The sequence below is a fragment of the Bubalus bubalis genome, chromosome 17 (assembly GCF_019923935.1).
Source record: "Bubalus bubalis isolate 160015118507 breed Murrah chromosome 17, NDDB_SH_1, whole genome shotgun sequence".
Taxonomy (NCBI): domain Eukaryota; kingdom Metazoa; phylum Chordata; class Mammalia; order Artiodactyla; family Bovidae; genus Bubalus; species Bubalus bubalis.
Window position 1 is genome coordinate 15,612,294 of NC_059173.1, and position 24,819 is coordinate 15,637,112.

The 24,819-nt window shown below is 37.2% G+C and overlaps 1 protein-coding gene across 14 annotated transcripts in view; it reads right to left on the reverse strand.

Moving 5' to 3' along the window:
- Nucleotides 1–24,819, reverse strand: part of TAOK3 (TAO kinase 3) — a 191,634-nt gene that overhangs the window by 23,375 nt on the left and 143,440 nt on the right. For all 14 annotated transcript variants that reach the window (XM_044930154.2, XM_006074237.4, XM_044930150.2 and 11 more), the window contains 4 exons: nucleotides 23,892–24,098; nucleotides 12,011–12,145; nucleotides 3,766–4,002; nucleotides 1,638–1,766 (listed from right to left, as the gene is read on the reverse strand). In XM_044930154.2, coding sequence (XP_044786089.1) covers nucleotides 1,638–1,766; nucleotides 3,766–4,002; nucleotides 12,011–12,145; nucleotides 23,892–24,098 — 708 coding nt within the window. The remainder of the gene's footprint in view (nucleotides 1–1,637; nucleotides 1,767–3,765; nucleotides 4,003–12,010; nucleotides 12,146–23,891; nucleotides 24,099–24,819) is intronic.

Consider the following 24,819-nt stretch of genomic DNA (forward strand, 5'->3'; position numbering starts at 1 on the left):
TAGTGGTACAAATGCTCAAAATGGTGGCTGCAGCCATAAATACGGCTTCCAGAGCATGAGAAAACACATGGAGCTGTAAGTAAAAATCTATCTGCAGTTGAGAAAATTCCAAAATTTGTTACTGAAAAATCATTTATCTCTGTGATCTAGTAACATCTATTAGGATATAATAATCCAGATCAAGAAATAAGTAAGAGAAAACGGAGAGCATGTAAACCTTCTTGGTCGGGCTATTTCTCTCCATAGCCTGGTTTTCCAGACCTTATAGTGTCAGACAGAGATGATTCTCATTCTGGCAGTGCAGGTTAGATAGAAATTTCTGTCAGTTCCAACAACTACCAGTGACCCATCTGGGCAGAGTAAACCCCAAGGCACTTGCTTTTAGTTACTGATTTAAAAATAACTGTTTAAAAAAAAAAGAAAACTGAAAAGGAACCTAGCTAACTCTCATACTGTTAACTTGGAATATGTGCCCAAGTGACTGATTTCATGTACTAAATCAAGTCCCATCTGACTTCTGTTAAGCCTTAATACACTAGTAGTCCACAAGTGAGAAACCCTAAGTCTTATGAGAAGGAATGTCTATGGAACTGCAGGCAATTCAGCTCTAAGTCCTGGTAAAAGAAGAAGTGAAGTCACTCAAGCTTCCAGTTCAAACTGCAGTTCCTCAGAGGAACTAAGTCCACTAGAGGTCTTCAACCTAACACTAAAGAATCAATCACTCACTGATCAAATATTTCACATGTACCAGGCACAGGGAAGTAATGACACAAAGAAAAAAGACATATGGTGTTTGTTCTTACTGCTTACTGGCTAGTAGGGTAAAATAGCTCAAATAATCATTTATCTATATATAGATACATATAAAATAGAAAATTAGTGTTATAATACCAGAGGTACCTATCTTGGTCAAGGCAGTCAAGGGAAGGTTTTCCCGGGGAAGTGAAATTTAAGTTATGGTACTAATAACAATCCTTAGTCTTACAAGGAGGTTGGAAAGGGATTGGGAGTAGGGATGGGGATGCAGAGAGCACCTTGGTGGAAGAACGAGTGTGAGCAAAGACTGTGGAGATGGGCAGAGCTAGATACATTTGAGGACCCAAAGGTGACAACTGTGGCAGGAGTAGTGCTGAGTTGGGATGGGTAAGAGGTGAAGGGAAAGTTGGTGTGAGGTAAGAAGGGAGGCTGGTAGCTGACCACATAGGGACTTCTAGTATTTTGATCAATGAGCAAATACAAATGAAAGAGCAATGAGAAGTCAATAAATATTATACTCATGAAGTGATATGATGGTTTGAAAACTTATGGTTTGAAAAGACCACCGGCTGACATGTGAAGAATAAACCAGAAATAGGCAAGAATGGTTTAGAGGGTTCCTGAAGTGTTCCTGGACAAGCACCATGAGCATCATGTGGGAATTTGTTAGGAATGAACATCTCAAACTTCACCCCAGATTCACTGAATCAGAACATCTAGTAGTGGGTTAGCAATCCATTTTAATAATCACTTCAGGTGATGATATTAGAAAGTTTGAGCATTAATGGGTTACGATATTGTTCACAATGTAAGATGAATTGATTTTAAGTTCTAGCCATTCTAATGGCAACTTGATGACTGCAAAATAATGGTATGCTTACCTCTTTTATTTTTTCCTTACAAATCTTATACTGCTTCTTCTGACTTTCTAAGAAAGTTGTCAAGTCTTTCTTTTGCTGGGCCAAGATCTGTTGCTGGAACTTCTTCTCATCTGCTGCAGCTACCTTTGCCTGATAAAATAACAAATATAATATAGGATGAATTGTTCTTAACACAGAATTCAGCTGTCTATTCTCCAATGCATTCAAAGAGTCCAAAAGTACCGAACAGCATAATTTTTTTGAACACATAATTCATAAAACACAGAAAAGGAAATACCTGTTTTGATTCTCTTGTATCTTAAACAAACAAAAAAATTTTTAAAACTTATACCATCAAAAAATATATTCCCAATTATGGGAGAAACATGAAGGTAAACTGTAAATGTGTTTTATTGGACACATACATAAAATAAATGGGATGAAAGGTGGACCAAGGATTATAATAAAAACTCTTCATTATATTGTTGGTGGCCGAAGGGCTAAATTATAAAATAGATAAATAACCACGACTGGCCAGTTTCTTTTTTTCCCCCCAAGAATTTAACTCTCTAATTGGTTACTTCAACCATCAGATATCTGAATGAGGTCATCTTTAGTATAACAGGCAAAAATTAATGACTTTTTGTTTTCTGAAGGATCTGCTATAATCCACAATAGTTGGGTATCAGGACATTTTGAGGACTCCTAGATGGATAGAAAATAGACTAGTCTTTGGCCATATAAGCCTGAATGCATCCAATCTCATCTGATCTCAGAAGCTAAACAGGGTCGGGCCTGGTTAGTACTTGGAAGGGAAAAAAATAGACCAAATAAAAGATAACCCAACTAATACTGGCTCCTGAAAGTGACCAAATCTAAGCTTAAGGGAACCATAGGTGAAGCACACATGTAAGATGATATACTTAGAGAATAGAGGGGGGAAGTATGCTTCTTGGTTCTTTCTATGAATCTTTTCACTTTTATCTTCTATTATTAACAGTTTTTCCATTATGAACAATTTTTTCCACATATTTACCAAATCTAATTCCCAAGAAAGACTGACTGGTTTATTTAATCAATATCACCCTTGTTTGGGCAGAGGTTTTCATGACACACTGCCTCTAGATTGGTGGCTGTTTGGGGGAATGATCCTACAATTCTGATGTTTCCTCCCATGTAGAGAGAGAGAGAGAGCTAGTGAGCCTGATTTCTGAAGCACACCTACACCCTGTCCCCAGTCACTCCATCCCCAGGGAGCACAAATTCACTGCTGCTTTCCCACACTATGTAACTATATAAGTCTTATCAGGGTGGGAAAGGCAACTGGTTTAGTACTGCCAGTGCCTGGGTGGGTGAGTCTGTTTAATTTTGTTTGGGATTGTTAGGCCCATTTCCCTTCAGATATAAATCACTTCTCTAACATTTATTGGTAATAAAGCGATATTTTGACTATCTGCATTACCCTCTTGTCTTAAAAAAATTTTTTTTTAAATTTATTTGGCTGTGCAAGGTCTTAGTTGTGGCATGCGGGACCTTTAGTTACAGCACGTGGGATCTAGTTCCCTGACCAGGGATTGAACCTGGGTCCGTTGTATTGGGAGCATGGAGTCTTAGTCACTGGACCACCAAGGTAGTCCCCCATCTTGTCTGTTTTTAAAATTAGTTTAGAACCTGGATGGGGAAGAAAGATGTTCCTAGAAGACCCAACAGTAGCCAGATCAACTATTTGCTGCCATTGGTAAGGTGCCCATTCGTAGGCCAGTCACCACTAAAAGGGACTATTTGTAGAGCAGTTTTCTTTTGAAGAGGCCTGTATGAGGCAGGCACACAATAACAGACCTGAAAGGTGCAAGTTTCCATAGGATAGAAGCATCTTGTTTCTCTTCATTTGTATCATACCTCCATCAGGGAACTGATGCTCAGAATACAATTGAATAGACAAGGATGCAATATATACTTTCATTTACTATTTGAACTTATAATGACAAATTTAAGTAGCCTCATAAAACCTGGACCCCTCCTTCCCCAAAGCAACCCTGTTCCTCCATCACTAAAAAGCACAACACACCTGCTTCCTGCTCACAGGATGTGGCTGACTGGGACAGGCTTGGCTTGGCTGTGGTATGAGGGCATGAGTGTGTATACTGACCTCCTTTTCTATGATAGCCACTTGCTTCTTGGCCAGCTTCTCCAGCTCGATGGACGAGTTGTTGGCATGCGTCTCCACCTCTTTCTGTAGCTTGAGGCGGTGCTCGTCCATCTCAGCCTTCAACTTGTTCTCCAGGGCGATCAGCTGCTTCTGGTGCTGGCGCCGCATCCGCTTATAACCTGACATCTGTTCCCGCAACTCGTTCTCCTGCTCATGCTCATGGATCTGTCGTGTAACCTGATTTGGGTTGGGGAACAGAACTCAGGTTACCAGATTCATGGAAGAGGAACGTTCAGGCAAAGCAGAACTCTCTGGTAGAATTTTATTTATCATCATCAGCATCAGTTCAGTTACTATTTCCTGAACACTCATATATTCCAGGCACTGTGTTGGGTCATCTCTAATCCTACAAACAATCTCATTCACTTGTTCATGCTATTCACTCATGAAGTATTCTTACCATCACCATTTTATAGATGAAGAAATTGAGACTTAAGGAAATTAATGTATCCATTCAGCCAAAAATATTCTCATATTTTTGATATATCACAATATATATCCACATGGCCATATAGCTAATAAAGATTAGAGTTGGGATGCAGACCCATTTCTATCTGATTTCAGAAACAGCACATGCTATTTCCACTACACCAGGATCTTTCAACCTCAGCACTACTGACAATGAGCCAGATAATTCTTGGTTTTGAGAGGCTATCTTGTGTGTTATAGGATGTTTAGCAACATCCCTGGCTGACCCAACAGATGCCAGTAGCACGTCCCAAGTCAAGATGATATTAAAAATGTCTGTAGACATTCCCAAATGTCCCCTGGTGGGCATCTCTCTCTGGTTGGGAGGCACTGCACTACAGCATACTGCTTATTTGTTTCTTTTTAAAGATCACATCTCTAACAGTCATAGGAATCTTGAATATCCTTTTAACATAGTTTGAATGAGATTTATTTCTGATTCTTAGTATGAACTGAGTGAGAGTGAGAACAAGCTCTTTCCTTTTAAATCATCTATCTCCTTCCTCCCCTTCCCCACAAAAGAGATATTAACAATTACAAACACTCACTTGCTCTCTGAGGAGAAAAGATTCCTGTAATTTTGGGATGGTTACTTTTCTTATTAATTTTTCCTTAACCCATTCTCAAGTGACTATCCAACAAACTGAAGATTCCAAGTGTAAATTTCAGCATCTCTTGTTTCTATTAAACCTTTTCTGATTTTCCAGTCCTTTCTTCAATTTACAACCCCTCATTATTGTCTTGTTAAGAGTCTCTGGTCACTTCCTTCTAATCTTCCCTAGTTTAGTACAAAGTCTTAATTACATAATTATAACTTTAATTTTGTTTTACACTATACAATTCAGTCATTCCAATCTACTACTATAAGACACTTCTCCCCAGCCTAACCCTCAGGCAAGTTTTACTGGAAATTTTCATGCTGCTCTTAATTCTCTCTACTGTTTTCATTTAATGGGTCAAAGTACATTTTGTACAAAGGACAGTCTGTTTCTTTGCTCTTTTTAGAAGGTGTCCCTGCATTCTTGACTGAGTCCTTACTATCAAGAGAGTGCTGTTCTGTAACTGGATAGCATTATCAAAGTACACCATTAAACAGAAGGCGAACTCTGAAATCTTTCCAGTTGAATCTGACACTAGGTTTCTCATATTCATGTTTCTTTTCTAAAGGACAACACTCTTTAAGAATAAAGAATAAGAGTGGAAGATGTTTCAAGACCAAAAAACAAACAAAAAACAGGATAGCATCACCAAAGAGGCACCTGACACTTTAAAAGAAAATAATCTGTTTTGCCATCATTATTTTTTTAACATGTATTTTTTCATGATAAAAGGAAGAATTAGTTTGAAATATATGTATATGTTTCACTTTCTTGTGTCTTTCTGAAGTTCAATTATAGAGGAAAAAAATTCCAATCAACTGAAAGGATACCATTTAGTTCTTTTCACGTTCACTTCTTTTTCAAACAAATATGGCAGTAAAGTATCTGTTTTGGGGTAATGAGTTTGAGACATGTTTCACACATAAATTTATTTTTTTCTTATTTGATCATCCCTTTCTTAATCAGAGTCTTAAAGTTGAGGCATGGCACACTCTACATACAGCCATCATGACACATTTAAAACTTGCCAGCACATTGTTTGACTGGCTTGTGGTCAATAAAATAGTCTCAGGATAGCCACTTCCCTAAACCAGGTAGCCTCAAGATAAAATGGAAATGAGTTGTATCAAGAACATTTTCTATCCTAATTGGTGGGTGAGTCCCCGTGAAGAGGGTGGTCCTATCACATACCAGATCATATAAGCATGTGGCAGAGACAAATTACAAGCTCACCATATTATCACTGTACATCACTGAATGTTAGGGGAGATATTTTGCTTGTAAATGCGAATGCATCCCGTAATTTGGATAATCACTTTCTTAAACTCCTAATATCACCTTTCATTTGTTACAACCATAATTTCTAAATTTCAAAGTAATTGTCTTTTCAGGTACATTTAGAGTTACTGAGTTTTAGAGTTCCATGCTCAAGTTAGATAGATGAATTTAAATAAAAGTATAATGATATTTCATTTATCAAGTCTAACATGAAATACATTAAATTATTATAGTTATGTATTCAGTATGTTTTAAGTTTATAGTTTGTGTTTTATGAATACACTATCTGGTCAACAATGAAAAATCGCTCATAATTTTAATCATGCTTTACAGTTTACACAATGTGCTTTCACATGTAATTTATTTCTTTAATTTTAATAAAGCCTGGGATTTGAACTAAGGTCCTAGGCTCTTGAATTGATTAAGGAAATTCATAACACCAAGGCAGAGAAGAAAGGAAACTTTCTGTTATGAAGTAATGGAAGGAACCAAACACCCCAAAGAGTGAGAGCTGGAGAGAATGGTAAGTCTAAACTACAAACTGAATAACTCTGAAGATTTGAAAAAGTTATCAAAATGTAATTGACTGGTTTTTACAACGATAGCCTCAAAAATGTGATCAGCGAAAAATGGGTAGTATCATCTTACTATACTAAATAGGTTTCTGGGAGATAAATCTCATTCCATCCCTCCCTAAATAACTGATCTTGGGCAAATTACATAATTTCTTGAAGTCTAACAATATCTTCATTTGTAAAGGGGAACTACTGCGATGATGAAATAACACTTGTGCCTAGCAAGGTGTCTGACACATAGGAGATGTTGAATTTATGTTGGTTTCCTTCTTCTGCCAAACTAACAGAATTTTTTTTTTTAATTAATTTTTTTTTCCCCTCAGCATTTCTGGTGATGGAGACATAGTATAGAAGTGGATCCAAATTTGCTGTGTGACACAGAGAGCTCAACCCAGTCTCTTTGACAACCAGAGGGGTGGGATAGGGTGGGGGGTGGCAGGAAGGTTCAGGAGGGAGGGGAAATATGTATATTTGTGGATGATGCATGTTGATGCATGGCAGAAACCAGCACAATAATGTAAAGCAATTATCTTCCAATAAAAAATTTAAAAAAAGAAGTGGATCCAAGAGAAAGGACAAATTTAACAATAAAACTGTACCTGTATCCAGGTTGTGGATTATAAGTATATATAATTTCTGACTCTGAATTAGCTATTTCATATATCTGGAATAATATATAAAAATAAAAAACCATAAATGAAGACTGAACTTTTTTCAGGAAGTTTCTGTAGCCATTGCATTCTACCCTACTTATTCCAGCAAAATTTGGCCCTAAAACAAACCACTTCATTCTAAGTGTACTTTATGCCTATCCCAAGTACAGAACATTGCACTAGGAGGTTAATAAACAACTTACTAAAGATAAAAGAGGAGTACGGTGGCTGATAATGTTACCCTCTTAAGAGGTCAAAGCCAACTTACAAGACTAATTATGTGGAAGAATAAAAATAACATAAAACTGGCTACCTCAGCCCTTAGAACAAATGAACTTTATAGCAAGTTCTTATAAAGAATAGAACGAGTCACATACTGGCATCAGAAATTTGTCATTCCACTCTTTATAACACCTAGGGAAAAAAAATGTTTCAAATTCATACGAAAGTAATGACTGATCACAGGCAATTCTGCCTTATACAGAAAAACTGACATAAGGAGCTTTGAAATGCACACTTATAAATCCAAATTCTCCTGTGATAAGAGGACTGGAGGATACTTCATTCATTCATTCATTCAACACTTTTATTGAGAGACTATGGTCATGTGAGTTGGGTGGTAGCACAAGTGAAAAATACTATCAGCAATGATCTTAGTGAGATTAAAAAACCAAGAAAAAGGAAAAGAGGAGATGTGCAATATTTTGATAAGCAGCCTCTGGTATATTTATGTTGAGGTTCTAGTATTTTTATGCTTGTCTATCAAACTCTTTCAGGTACACAATTTCACAGTCAGCTCAATGATTAGGTTGCATTTTTAAAAATCAATTGAAGATTTCATTTTTATATGAGCTTTTCTATTGAATCTGGTAAAACCAAAGTAAAAGAATCTATATTTGAATGGATAGAACAATAATCATCTTTCTCTCACATGCTTTCCTGGAGACTAGAAATTAAGAGTTTCATGCCCCTCTCCCTAATGTGCATTCTAACATAAATCCACACATGTAGCAAGACCACTGCATTCTAGTTAGAATTCCTTTACAAGGCCATACAGAGGCTGAACTATCTTATAGAATGGCCTTGGTGCTCTCTATAGTAACATCTACTTGGGAACTGCCAGGGACCCAGGACACTATGAAATTTTAAGAAATGACATCAGATGTAACAACAGCTGAAAACACATTTATGGGTCACTAATTTAATTAAAATATTATGGCCTCCATTCACCAATAATAAAAACTCAAGGAAAGCACATCTCAAGAGTCCAAGAAGTCAGATGAGTAATTCTGAAGAACTATATAAATAATTCTTTTCTTCAGACAACAAATCAGCCCAGTATGAACTTTCTTACAGAAAAAGAAAAAGAAAGGATAAAATAAAAGAGATTCTATGAAATGCCATTCCTTCTAATTTTTTGAAATAAGGTCAATAACTTCTGCTCTTAAATTACATACATATATATATCTGTAAAGTTTCCTTAGAGTTTACTCTGGCATCAAGGTCCTTTGTTACAAACATAATTGTGCAACAGTCCATGATAATGTGTAAAAAAAAAAAAAAAATCTCAGTTTTAAGGTGCCAAAATAATAAAAATATCTAGTAGTAAAAGCCTGTAGATCCCTGGCTTAATATATTTGTCAGCAGCCCCATTCAAAAGCACAATGTAGAAAGAAATGCTAAGGGGAAAAATAGCAGAGCTAGGCCTCTTACAAGTTTATGTAGAAGAGGTAGGCTGATACAAGAAACTTGAGGAATTGTAATTATTTTTATCAGTTTGCAAGCCTGTTTAAAACAGACATCACTCATTTATCTAGTAACTGAAAAACTAATTTCTAAATTCTTTTTCTTTTTGCTGTTCACTTTTAGATCACTCTGTGGCTTGCTAACACTTCTGCTAAAATGTTATAAAGAAAGAGTAGGACCAAAATAAATAAATCAGTATAGTATTTCTACTAACTATGAGACGTGAAGTTTCAACAGTGACTTGATTATTTAAACCCCAGTCTTTCATTTTCCGTGATCTTGTTCTTACTTTTATGTCATTTTAAGGAACTTTAGACTTTCTCATTTGAGTAGGGATCCACAAAAAATAATAAGGTGTGAGATAAGTTTTTATGTATACCTGTGGCGGATTCATTTTGATATTTGGCAAAACTAATATAATTTTGTAAAGTTTACAAATAAAATAAAATTAAAAAGAAAAAAAAGAAAAAAAATAAAAATTAGATACTTCCTTTTGATGTTCCAGTATCCCGATTTATGTATTCCTATTGGAATTAGCCTTTAAAATAACATAATGGATAGCGGAACTGTAGTAATCGATAATACACATTAAAATATCTATACCAACAGTTAGATTGTCCAAAATGGGACATGGAACAACTCAACACCACACTACTTTTCCCTTCATTATTTTTTTTCTCCCTAAAAACCATTCAATACAAATACTGATGAACTCTAATAAACTTATATCAATCCCACTCTGACTCCCAAATGATCACATTTGCAGAAAATTTTACACATAAACCAACTTATTCTGTGATTACAGAAACAGCCTATCAGCCACTCTGTTTTTAACTTAATGCAGGTGCAGGGGCCTTCTAGCAAATCAAAAGTCCATCAGATAGACTGATCCCAGCTGTTCTCTGAATGGGCACTAGGAAGTCTGCAGGATTCAGAAGGGCTCCTAAGGACTCTGCCTGTGGCCCTGAGATGGCCTAGTAGGGAAGCAGCTTTCATCATCCACAGAGAGGGAGACTGATGGCTGATGTACACACAGAGTAGCCCTGGGTGAGTCCACAAATGCAAGCGTGAGATCATTCTGGCATGGCAGTAGTGATCTTCCTGGGCGGCAGGAGAGGTCATGAATATATGATGTGGGAATGAGGGTGTGGCAAGTTGACAGAAGAAGAGAACCTGTCCCAGAGAGGGAAAACCCACTTGGTACAATGTCTGCTTCAAATATTCAAAACCTGCTTATGGAGCCCTGAATCTCAAGGGCTGTTCATTTCTCTCATTTCAACATGCATGAGTCTGGATAAAGGTACAAGTCTCAGAAGAGTCAGTGGTAAGTAGTCATATTCCAAACACACCATATTTCTTCTTTTATCAGGTATCATGGTATGAAGGTATTTATTCTTTAATAATTTCATGATACTATTTAGACTCAAAGCATGTTTTATAGTTGGCTTAAACAATCATTAGCAAATACAGAGTGGACATTTTAAGATCTCCATTACACAGTATGGCACGCATTTAAAATGAAAAATTGTTCATTGAAGAGAATGCAAGAAACTTCTATACAAAGGAACTTAAAGGCAGGCTTATTTATAAGCAGCCTAAATTAAATTGCTTGCTTTTAGACAGCAGCAGGCATAGCAATATGTAGGTGCTTTAACTTCCATTTTCCTTATATTTTGGGTTTTTCAAAATTACAATCCATTATCAATCCCAAAGATAAATGAAGCCTTTTAAAACACTTGAGAATTAAAAGTGGAAATCAGATTTTAAAAATAGGACAAGAAAAAAAATAATCATTTCTGGGTCGGCCTCGGATGATGTCATCATAGGTTCTAAATGTAATAGCTGGGCAGTGTACACTAACTCTTCCTGCCCATGTGACCTCTAACATCAATTCAGGCAAAACAACTAATATTTCAATAATTTTTTTGGCTGAGGAGTGAGATTTGGAAGCAAAAGATTAAAGAGAGTTTAGAGTGCCAAGGATGAAATGATGTGAATGTGTGTGTGTGTGTGTGTGTGTGTGTGTGTGTGTGTGTGTGACTGGGAGTGCGCACGCGCACGCGTGGGGGGCCGAGGGGAGGAGGCATGAAAACTAACTCTTCCAGCACACACCCCTTTTGCTACTACAAGGGCATCCAGCAATCACATTTGCAATAGTAAAAATGCTGAAGGATCCTACAGTATCTTTGCGCCCACAACCATCCCCACCCTCTCTTACAAAGCCCTTCTTGCTCTACGGGTGCCAGGAAATTCTTCAGGGGTTAAACGGGGAAGTGCAGCCACTACCATTGTTGCAATAAATAAATGAATGAACCAGAACCAACCGGCAATCAATCCCTGGGAACCAAGTATCTTATTTCCTACAATTATATACGTTAGCCAGCAACCATATATATATATTTTTTTTAATTGTGTTTTATCTTTTGATGTGTGTGTACACATTACAGACACACATGCATCTATACAAAAAGGAGCATAGTGCCCTGCATACACACACATCCAATACCTTTAAAATTTTTTTTAGCATTATTATTTCAATGAAAAGACAAACAGCTTTTACAAAATTAGATACATTAGCAACTTCATCTCAAAGGCCTTTTATTTTGCACACACAGCATATATAAATACACACACACACACACAAAGGGTTTTTTTTTCCATGCCGTAGACAATGCTAAAATATCTGAGATCAGGTTGCTATGCCAACAGATTTTTTCTAAAATGAAAAAAATTATTAGGAGGGAGAAAACATTCTTGACTCCTTTCCTCCCATCCATGAAGCCGAGAGAGGCTCAGGGAGGGCGAGAGGCTGCCAGATGGGGAGGAGGGGAAGGAAGGGAAGGTGGGTAGAGGGGTGTTTGCTTACCAAAGATGCTGATTTGATCGTGGCAAAGCGCTCTCTGTTCCGGTAGTGGAGGGCCTGGCTCTGAACTGACTGGGTAGGCCGCGGCTCAGGCCTGGGATCGCCGTGGCCCGCCTCATCCCTTATGAATACATGATCCTGCAGAAATGGATAAAAACAAGGAGAAAGTCCAGCTGTGCTCTTTCCTCGCCGGCTGCCTCTCTCTCACCCCTCTTTCTGCACAAGCACTGCTGTTTGAAATGCATAGTTTAGCTCTCTGCTAGTCCCCGCAGCTCCCACGGTACAAAATGAATAAGCAACACATTGCAGCCTTCAGTTAGGAATGTCAGCTGATCGCTAGTGGGATGCCTTCTGAATCCCTGGCAGGCTTTTTCTTTACCTCCAGAATTACATATATGCAAAAGAAAAAAAGAATAGAAAAAACAAGGCAATGTACAGACTCCTTAGAACAGTTTGCTTAAAACGCTGTAACCAAATAATTCCTTTAAAAATGTCATGTCCATGTCTAGCAAGGAGGATGCTGGTGGCTTTTAACATAAAAGCGAGCCTCCGCCTCATTCCCTTGAAAGATCTGCTTTCTCAATTTAATTTTATTTGAAATCTGTTCGGTAGGATCATCGTTCTGCCTAGAACCAGTGTAGGCTTGTGCTGAACTGCCTCTCTATCTTGTGCTGGGAAGATTCGGCAGTCACTGAGGGATCCTGCTTTCCAGTCATGATCGTACACAGTTCTAGCACCTTCTCTCTACAGCTTCTGAAAGGATTTTTTTTTTTTAGATTTAAAGAGACAGGCATACAATTTTAACCAAATGATACTTTCACAAATTCCTCCTCAACTCTGTGTCGGTATGGTCACAAGAGTGAGTATAGCTGGAATTTAATGCCCTTGACTGATTTAATCAAGTCTGTGCTTCTTGACGGGCAAGGATGATTAATCTTATTGTAATGCCTAGTGAAAAATAACATTCCCTGGAAGGATAATAATGGATGTTTCTTAAATGCCATTGAAATGACTTTTAAAGGGGAAAATGCTTTCAAAGGGCAATGCTTTGCTCTATAAAAGATGAAGTGGTCAGTCAGTAAGTAGCACTAACCTTTCAGAAAAAAAAATACTATAATAAGTAATAACTCAGAAACATGTACAACCATGGGGGATTTTCAAATAGTACATGTTCAGGACGGGGAAGGAAAAATTAATTCTCTTATTGCCCTGGGGTTTTAGGAGAAACCATTGTGAGAAGTCAGTTTTGCATTCTGTCTCTGGCTATTTGGAATCTCTTATAATTGCTCTTTCTTTCTTCAGGAAATAAAATTATAAAGAGGTTTAAAAAACAAAACATTATATAGTGTAAAATGTTGACAAGTCAAAACATATAAACTCCTTGAGGAAAATTAAATTTTACACCCAGGTTTCTAAGTAAAAGAGAAGAGCCATGATTAAATTTATCATTGGGCTAATTTTCTTTTCCCTTTTATAAAGTTAGAATGCTTCAGAATGTTGCGAGGGTATCTACCGTTACATCTATATTTAGATTTTTTTTTTCAGAATTACTATATTGTGGACTATTTTGCTTTCAAATAATGAAAGTACCTTTAATGCCACTGAAGACATATATATCAAATTTGAGGGGTGCTCTATCTCTGTGCTGTCCAATAAGATAGGCTTTAGTCACATGAATATTTTAATTAAATAAAACGTAAAATTCAGTTTCTCACATGGATATTTTAATTAAATAAAATGTAAAATTCAGTTTCTAAGTCACACCAGCTATGTTTCAAGCTAGCCACTAACTATGGCTACCATATTGAACACTGCAGACATAAATAATTTCTATCATTGCAGAAAATTCTATTAGATGGTGCTATAGATTAAGAATGCATCTCAACCCATATTTTTGAAATTTGTAAAAAAAAATACTTGTTAGGTCAACTTAAAATTTTCTTATTTCCTTGGAAATCTAAACTCTTATTTCACTGGGCAAAGACAGAGTAGGTGCAGGATATATGCACCTAGATTTATGGTTCTAAAGATGAAGGCCCTGAGATCTACTGCCATTCAGATTATTTATTAATAAATATTTATTCTGAATATTAACTCCAAAATCAACCTTACTTAATATTATAATCCCAGAAAAGCAATAAGCTTCTAAATGCCAACAATCAGAAGAGAGAGGCTCAGCAGAGGCCTGTGGTTTTACAGGTCAGAGTTTTGGTATTAGTTAGCTAAGTACACTTACTGAGAGGGAGCTCTTCAATGCTGTGGCAGCAGCTAAATTTCAAATTTTAATAACTTGGTTTACAAAGTTAACAAGTGACATTAGAATCCACGCTATTCACATAACAGAATAAAACAGAACACGTTCATGTGCAAATAAGTATAACTCTAATACTACTTTTCTATAATTTTCTAATAATTTTATCTCAGATAAAAATTAACACTTGTAGGTTAGGACTCTGCTTATCAAATTAAAAGTCACATCATATTAGCTAAGTTTTTAAACTCAAGGATACTGAAATACACTGGAAAAATTAAAATCTGAAATCATAGTGATTTTAGTTGACATGAAGCAAATTAAATGACCAACTATGGCATATTTTAAAAATAATGCTATTTTAGAACTTAGTCTGAGAGAATAGGTCCAAAATTTTAATCTACTTTAAGTATAATAAATAATATTAAAAGCATAATCTCTTGTGTTCTTCCTCATTTTTTTTTAAATTTTATAAAAGAATTCTTAGTTCCTGTAGTAGCTTTGTTACAGAGATCACAAACATTAAAAGTCTCCAAATATATGAGAGACCACAGGATGAGGCAGTATTTTCATCTAACAGTGGATATCCACTTCAAGAACACAGGGATAAATTTTAAAATATTCAACACCACTGCTTAAAGTTCAAAATTCTACAGACAACTTAAATAATAATGCAATTTTAAAATTAGGGCAATGTGACTTGAAAAGCAAGTAAGAACTTATTAAACTATCAGCTTTATTGGGTATGTATTCTGTTGGTTATATCACCCCTTCAAGCAATAGCCCCTTTGAGAATGACTGTACCTGCCTCCCAGAGTTTCCGACCTGAACACATTTTAAGATCAATACGGGAGAGGGTCAATTTGCTATTTTATGCAGTTAAGCACCACTGTATATGATTTACAAATGAAGATGAGAGGACCAACATCTTCTCTGATGCTGAAGAATGATTTTTAGAAGTTTAAGAACAAATATCATGTTTTACTTTACCAAGACAATATATATGACTTGCTTATAGTTTATCCTTAAAATCTTATCCAGAAGTGAGCAAAATAGCTCTCTGAAATATACGGTTTTGGGACCAGTTTTAAGTAAATTTATAGTGTCCTTTCATTATAAAAAGAAATAAAATTTCTTCAGATTTAAAAACTTTACTCTTATTTCCTGGAAAAAGGGCTTTACTTTTATGTAGAAGTTTTCCCCTAAATGTCTGACTATTTATGCTTCTGAAGTGATATAGTGTGATCACTCACTCAGAGTTTCTAGATTAACTTGAAATTAACCTTGGAAACCACTCCACTGGACTCTGTTATGCTTTCAGTGTACCTTTATCACACTCCTCATCATACTTATACTCATCTGTGCATGAGACTGTGAGCTTTCTGAAGGCAGAGTAAATGTGGTTCAAAAAACCTCAGTCTTTGCAGCACCTATCATGGTGCTTGATACTTTGTGGGCATTCAAAAAATGTTTGCTGAATAAATAAGCTCAAGAATATAGGTCTGAGAAGATTCTGAGAAAGTGACTTTTTTTTATTATTTAATAGAATCCTAATTCATATTTCATAAAAACCTGTCACTTTGTACTTTAAGGCAGTTGCAAAACAGTGACACACACACAAGCACATCTTTACATGGGGGGATTGGAGGGGATCTAAGAATGGCTCTTTTTTCTGGTGATGAGAAGTCTTTTTATAGATTCCCATACCTTTCACACTGTGGAGAAGGGATCAGCAAACTCACCATCTTTTTTGTTTTGTTCACTTCAAAATGATTAAATGATTGCCTAAGCAGGTGCAACTATCAAAAGCTGGGGCTAGAGGAAGGGGAGAAGATGGAAAAGGGTGTCTTCACCTGGAAAGATAGCTGTTAGGGAGAAAAAAGGACACTGAGGCAGAACACTGAAAAAAGGTACCATGGAGGGGTGGTTTGTATGACTGCTCTGTTCAAGAAACATTATCTTCATATATTAATTTACTTTTACTTGGCCAAATGCAAGTTGAAGAGTCAAAGAAACTGCCCCGCTCTTCAGCAAAAATAATAGGAAAGGCCACTGAAGCAAGTGAAAATTAAACTAGAACATCCTATCCCCTCAAGGACGTTTCTTTCTTTCCTCTCACGAAAATGGGGAAAGCTGTTCTTTTTTTAAAGAAGGGGAAAAGAAAACCCTCCCTAATATTGATTAATAGAAAGGGTCAAGGAAAGCTTTAGGAGTTAGAAGAGAACAAGTTTTTAAAAAACTGATCTCTAAACAGGGGCCATGATGACTAGAGTTCATTAGGCATACTGGAAACAACAAATTGATTAAACAAAGAATTTTAATACATAAGTCTCATGATCTATATTAACGGAAGGCAGCAGCAAGCAAAAATAATTGATTGTAGACTTTAACACAATAAAAATATACCTTTCAATTGACAAATTAAAAACAATAGACTTTTGTTGCTTAGAACAAAATTAAAATCTGCTTGCTACTGTTGTACACCCAATCGTTAAGGTGTAGGGTGGAGGCTCAGAGGCAGCCTAGGCTACAGCAAAAAACCCAATCTGGATTAAGAGTTTACCCTGGACTCACTTGTGAATAATCAAGAACTGAGGTGTAGAATTGTGTCCCATAAAAGTTCATCTTCATGTTAGTTCACAAAACATTTATTGGGTGCTTACTATGTGATAGGGATTTCCCAGGTGGTGCTAGTGGTAAAGAACCTGCTTGCCAATGGAGGTAGACTAAGAGGCACAGGTTTGATCCCTGTGTCAGGATGATCCCCTGGAGGAGGGCACAACAACCCACTGCAGTATTCTTGCCTAGAGAATCTCATAGACAGAGGAGCCTGGCAGGCTGCAATCCAAAGGGTTGCACAAAGTCATACACAACTGAGCAACTTAGCATGCATGCATGCACAATGTGCTAAGACACCCAGCTAGGTGGTATTTGAAGAGAGGCGTCCTGGAGAAGCAAACAGTCTAGAGATGTAGTGATATTCATATTATTGGAAAAAGCAGTGTGGCAACACTAGAACGGAGAAAAGAAGTGCGTGCCTAAAGTTTATTTTGTCAGAATATACCTTTAGACTTATCAAACCATTCTTGTTCAAAAGGAAGATTGGATTAGGATTTCTTCAGGGCCAGGGAAAGACCAGAGTAGAGGCAAAGATTGTAGAGAGGGAAGTAACTTGAAATTCTGGTGTTAAAGGAAAATTTTCAGTGTGCCACTTTGTATTTTTTGGGCTTTATCTATGATAGGTCTGTCCTCCTAAAATCAGGGCATCTTTATTCTGGATGCAGAACAGTTAGTTGCAAATCACACTCTTAATAGTTATACATGGCCCTTAAAAGTAAGTTTACTTCCTATACAAAATGGGCATTCTGTTCATATATATGATTTGACTAATTTAGCATATGTCTGCAATCTTAATTGTAACAGTCAAGAGTGGGGGACAAAACAATTCCCTATCCTTATTCTTACATTTTAATATTTATTAAGCCAGTTCTTATTGTCAAGAATATTGTTATTGGAGACAATCTATTTGTTTAAGTCTTTCAAACCATAAAAATAATACCTAATATTATTCAAGCCTTTTAAACCATTATGTTCAAAATAGCACAGTGTTTAGTATCTGGTAAGCAATTTATTCACTGTGTATTTTTTTGTTTGTTAATTCACTCATTCCTTAGATATTTACTGAGTGCCTATGCTGTGCCAGGCACTGTTCTAAGGTGTTGAGATACAGCACAGAATAAGGTAAGCATAATTTTGGCTATGATGACATTTATACCCAAATCATGAAATAATGAATTAGTACATAGTATAATTTTAGATAGTGACAAGTATAAAAAAGACAACAAAATAGGATAATGAGATAATGGTAGAACATTGTTTATAAAATGATAATTCAGTGATACATAGGCTCTTCTATATCAAGGTATCTCTTTACCAAACAACTTGAAAGTCACATTAGACATTTACTCTTTTAAAATTTACAGGAATAGAAGCACAACATTTTAGAGCTAGAAACAATGTTGGAAATCATAAGGAACAACTCCTTATTTTACAGATGGAAAAACTGAGGTTTGGAGAGGTTTGTGACTTGTCCAAAGTAAAATAAAACTAACAGTGGCAGACAGAACTTAAAACTAATTTTCTCATTCCTCGAGTCCACACCTAACTTTCTGTTGAGAGTTTAAGATCCTACTTTCTTCACAGTGTCTTATTGATTTTGAAAAATGTATTATTTATTACTGAAAACATATGTTATGTAGGAAATAAATAAGTTACTTTTTTTAAAGCAAAAAAAAAATCCTACTTTCTTTATGTTCCCAAGTGAAAAACTTTGAATTCAAGTAAAAAAACAAATATGAAACTTATGAAAAATTTATTTCTATTATGTTTAAAGACATGAAGCCCAAGTATAAGGCTAAATGGGTTTCATGAAGAGATACCATTATTTAATATTAAGTTTTTATATACAATGGGCTTACCTGATGGCTCAGGTGACAAAAAATCTGCCTTCAATGCAGGAGACCTGGCTTCTACCCCTGGGTTGGGAAGATGCCCTGGAGAAGGGAATGGCAAACCACTCCAGTATTCTTGCCTGGAGAATTCTATGAACAGAGGAGTCTGGGGGGCTACAGTTCACGGGGTTGGAAAGAGTCAGACACGACTGAACGACTAAGCACATATATATAACATGCTCTATTCTTCTAGCCTGCTTCTATGTTTTCCTTTTTTAAATTGTGGTAAAATAAAGTTACCATCTTGATTATTTTTAAGTGTATGGTTCAGTGCTGGACTGGAAGAAACACAAGCTGGAATCAAGATTGCCAGGAGAAATATCAATAACCTCAGGTATGCAGATGACACCACCCTTATGGCAGAAAGTGAAGAGGAACTAAAAAGCCTCTTGATGAAGGTGAAAGTGGAGAGTGAAAAAGTTGGCTTAAAGCTCAACATTCAGAAAACGAAGATCATGGCATCCGGTCCCATTACTTCATGGGAAATAGATGGGGAAACAGTGGAAACAGTGTCAGACTTTATTTTTGGGGGCTCCAAAATCACTGCAGATGGTGACTGCAGCCATGAAATTAAAAGACGCTTGCTCCTTGGAAGGAAAGTTATGACCAACCTAGATAGCATATTGAAAAGCAGAGACATTACTTTGCCAACAAAGGTCTGTCTCGTCAAGGCTATGGTTTTTCCTGTGGTCATGTATGGATGTGAGAGTTGGATGAGCGCCGAAGAATTGATGCTTTTGAACTGTGGTGTTGGAGAAGACTCTTGAGAGTCCCTTGGACTGCAAGGAGATCCAACCAGTCCATTCTGAAGATCAGCCCTGGGATTTCTTTGGAAGGAATGATGCTAAAGCTGAAACTCCAGTACTTTGGCCACCTCATGTGAAGAGTTGACTCATTGGAAAAGACTCTGATGCTGGGAGGGATTGGGGGCAAGAGGAGAAGGGGATGACAGAGGATGAGATGGCTGGATGGCATCACTGACTCGACAGACGTGAGTCTCAGTGAACTCCGGGAGTTTGTGATGGACAGGGAGGCCTGGCGTGCTGTGATTCATGGGGTCGCAAAGAGTCGGACACGACTGAGCAACTGATCTGATCTGATCAGTGCTGATACACTTATAATGTGGTGTAACTATCAGCATCATATCACCCCTATAACTCTTTTCTCCTTGTAAAACTGAAGCTCTGTGCCCCATTAAATAGCAATTCCCTGGCATCCGGTCCCATCACTTCATAGGAAATAGATGGGGAAACAGTGCAAACAGTGTCAGACTTTATTTTTTTGGGCTCAAAAATCACTGCAGACGGTGACTGCAGCCATGAAATTACAAGACGCTTACTCCTTGGAAGGAAAGTTATGACCAACCTAGATAGCATATTCAAAAGCAGAGACATTACTTTGCCAACAAAGGTCCGTCTAGTCAAGGTTATGGTTTTTCCTGTGGTCATGTATGGATGTGAGAGTTGGACTGTGAAGAAGGCTGAGTGCTGAAGAATTGATGCTTTTGAACTGTGGTGCTGGAGAAGACTCTTGAGAGTCCCTTGGACTGCAAGGAGATCCAACCAGTCCATTCTGAAGGAGATCAGCCCTGGGATTTCTTTGGAGGGAATGATGCTGAAGCTGAAACTCCAGTCCTTTGGCCACCTCATGTGAAGAGCTGACTCAGTGGAAAAGATTCTGATGCTGGGAGGGATTGGGGACAGGAGGAGAAGGGGATGACAGAGGATGAGATGGCTGGATGGCATCACTGACTCGATGGACGTGAGTCTGGGTGAACTCTGGGAGTTGGTGATGGACAGGGAGGCCTGGCGTGCTGCGATTCATGGGGTTGCAAAGAGTCGGACACGACTGAGCAACTGAACTGAACTGATTAATCCTCTCCCCAAATCCCTAGTAACTATCATTGTGCTTTCCATGATTTTGATTATGCTAAGAGCCTCATATATGTGGAATCATACAGCATTTGTCTTTTCGTGACAGGTACATTTGTTCCATTTAGCATAATGTCTTCATGGTTCAACCACATTGTATTAATGGAATCTGGCAGAATTTCCTTCCTTTTGAAGGTGAATAATACTCCATTGTACGTATATAACACATTTTGTTTATTCATTCATCATTTACATGGCTTCCACCTCTCTGCTGTTTTTGTGAATAAGGCTGCAATGAACATGGGTATACAAAAATCTCTTTGAAACCCTGCTTTCAATGCTTTTGGATATATACTGAGAAGTGGAATTGCTAGGTTATATGGTAATTCTAGTTTTAATTTTTCAAGGAACCACCATTTTCCACAGTGGTTGTACCCTTTTCAATCCCTACCAATAATGAACAGGGTTCTAATTTTTCCATATCCTCAGCAACACTTGTTACATTCTGTTTTTTTAAACAGTGGTCACTCTAATGTGTGTGATGGCTACACACATGGGTGGTATCTTACTGTAGTTTTGATTAGAATTTCCCTAATGATTGATAATGTTGGAGATCTTTTCATATGCTTATTGATCATTTTCATATCTTCTTTGGAGAAACGGTGATTCAAGTCCTTACTCACTTTTGATTCCAGTTGTTTTCTTTTTTTTCCCTCTTTCATTGTTGCTGTTGCGTTTTAGGAGTTCTCCATATATTCTGGATATTAATCCTTTATAAGATAGATGATTTGCAGGTATTTTCTCCCATTTCGTGGATTTCCCTTTCACTCAGCTGTTTGTTTCTACTATCTTACTTCCTTGCTTATACTTTAAAGTTAACTAATTCATAGTTTTATTTTCAGATGTTTTTCAATATTTTTCATCACATTACCTCTATATTTAATAATTAAATAGAAATACATTTTGGAAAAATTTTCCTGACATATTTTCTGTATATCAAACACAACTACCTTCTATTTTGGATTATAAATTAAAATCTTATCTTCTTAAAATTACACCAAGGAGAAAAAGGCACTGAAAGGCTCATATTATTACAAGAAAGCTCTATACCAGCCTGCAAAAATTAAAATTAAAACCTCCAATGAGTTCAAGACCAGGGTCTTCTTTCTTGTTGATTATGCCAGTAATCTAATTTTGCTGATTATTCCAGTAATCTAATCTAATTATCTCTCTTCTAATTTTGGGTGCTCATTTGAGATGTCCTAGAGTAAAAAGATCCAACAGAATTCCTTTTTTTTTTTTTTTTTTTTTTTTGCTCTCTATCCCCACAAAGCCCTAGAGCTAAAAGAACGGAAAAAGTCAATATCTCTCAGCATCCAGGATAACTCCTTCTAAAAACAGAGCCCAGCAAAACCTTTTCCACCCTTCAAATACATGACCATTTGCCCATGTTTAAACACGGCTGACTGACAATGCTGAACTCTTAGCAGATTTCTTCATCTGTATGGTATCACTGGTTTCCTCAAATGCTTTTATGGCTTTCTAATAATCTGGGTCCTTGCTGTCACTCTGGTCCCAATTCACTCTCCACACAGTCCTCCAAGCTCTAATTTCTCAGATTTTCCCTTTTCCTTGAACGTACAGAATTCCTTATCTCAGGGCCTTTGCACATATTGCTTCCTGAGTCACCCCCATCTTTCACCCCAAATTAGCTAACCTCTATTTTTCTCTGAAGTTTGAGCTTAAATGTCACTTCACTGGGGAGATTTCCCTCTATTCCCCAATAGAATAAGTCCTCCTTTTACCCAGAACACGTTTTATAATTCCACAATAAATTTACTTGTATGATTATCTGCTTAATCTCCCCCACAGATAATAAGCTCTATGAAGGCATCATGTCTGTTTTGTCTGTATCCAAAGGGCCTGCTACAGCTCCTTGCAGATAATAGGGGTCCCCACCAATGTTTGTTGAATAAATGAGTAAGTTAATCAGTTCAGAAAGTAAACGTGATCCCTCCACTATTCATTGCTAGGCACCAATATATTTTCACATGCTCTTCATCCTACCTGTTTAATTTTCTTTTTCTCCCAATAAAAATATACAACCAGCAGACATCTAAGTTAAAAAATTCTTAAACCTGCTCTCCTACTTGGAGTTAGAATGTAATCACTCATATTTATTAAAATGAGTACATATACCAGAGAAGGCAATGGCAACCCACTCCAGTACTCTTGCCTGGAAAATCCCATGGATGGAGGAGCCTGGTAGGCTGCAGTCTATGGGGTCGCTAAGAGTCGGACATGACTGAGCGACTTTACTTTCACTTTTCACTTTCATGCATTGGAGAAGGAAATGGCAACTCACTCCAGTGTTCTTGCCTGGAGAATACCAGGGACGGCGGAGCCTGGTGGGCTGCCGTCTACGGGGTACCACAGAGTCAGACACTACTGAAGCGACTTAGCACCAGCAGCAGCAGCAGCAGTACATACACAACTCACATATACCTAACATGGAAAAAGTTATAAAGGATTCTTTTCTATAGTCCCATATTATGAACTGCTTACCTAAGGTACTTAAAACACTTTTGGGAATTCCTCCAAAAAATCATTGATAATTCTGTGCAATACTCATCTTATTGCTTTGAAAGAAGCTTAAAAATAATTTTTCATTTTAAAATAAAGCACGTCAAATTATAAATCATGATAGGCTTTGTATGAAATGAATGATCCTCCATTGGAAAAGTAAAGTCAAAACAAAAAACAGAATCATTAACTCAAAAGTCAGACTATTTAAGCTGACACAGAGCTGGTCTTAGAAGAATTAGAAATGACAAATCCAAGAAACAACAAAAAAGAGTGGAAACTTTTTCTAAAAAGAAGAGTATTTTAAGACTACTCAGGAAGAAACATACATCTGAAATACTTCTATAAGGTCACAACCAACAGGTTTTACTTTGTTTAGAAAGGAACTTAACTGGTTTCTTTGACGTGGAGATTTATAGATTTGTTTTTGTTTATTTGATGGTGGTGGACATCAGAGTATCAAGAGAGGAAGATGAAGAAACAGGCACAAATACAGCTTGCCTAGTCCTTCATTATCTTTTTTACCAAAAAGAACTATCATGTGCTCAGCTGAGTTCCATAATTTCAGCTGTAAAGAGGGAACTAAAATATCTGAATGCTAAGTGACCTGAGTTGGCTTCATAATGATGGGCAAAGCCTAGCATTGTGAAGGGGATCATGAAACTTACTTTCTTGTGCACAACAGAGGAAGTGGAATTTACTGGGCTTTCATCATCATGCATCATGACAAGTTCAGAGCTGCTATCGTCCATGACCTCTTGCATGCTGTTCACGCTGCTGCCCTGGCTGCCTGTACTCACAGACATGCTTGGGATGGAATGGTTGCTGCCCAGGCTGTCCAATTCCCTGCTCAGGCTGGTTCCATGTTCGCTGTCCTATAAAAATGGGGCACTTGGGTTAAAAAAAAATGACTGGAGATAAAGAACCAATCCATTGACTAAACTATTAAGTACATTCAATTTTGCAGTGCCAAGTTGCTTTTCTGCCAAATCTGCAAGATGAAACTTTTACTGTAGTGGCTCCACTACTCCACCACCATTTTCAGACATCTCCAATTCACTCTGATGCTGTCCCCAAGGGCTATTCTGGACATGGGTCATAAGGCTCCAAGTGCTGCTACCCGAGGGCTTTCCCCCATCATATGCAACTATCACACTGTATCGCTACTTGGTAAGCAGAACTAGCCAGGTCAGTCTTCTAAGAGACTTTCAGGAACTCAAGGTGCTAGGGAAAGACTGCAGGCTACTGAACAGGGGATCTCTAGGAAAGCTACAAACACAGCAGTGGGCACTTGAAGCTCAAAGAGGATAAAAAGAGTTTTCAGAGATTTGACAAGCAATATGCTCTTTTTGCAAGTCATTATTGAGAAACTTCATATCTGAGCAGGGATATTAATTCTACTGTCCTGGACAGGTAATTAAATTCTGCCTCCCTCAAGCAATTCTATCAAGCTTACCTCTGTAATCTTATTAAATATATCTGTTAAATAATACTGGTATTCATCACTACTAGTCCAAAGACTACTATTTGAGAAATGCTAAAATAATTGGAATATATAATTTATCCATCACAGTGGGTATCTTTTGATACAAGATT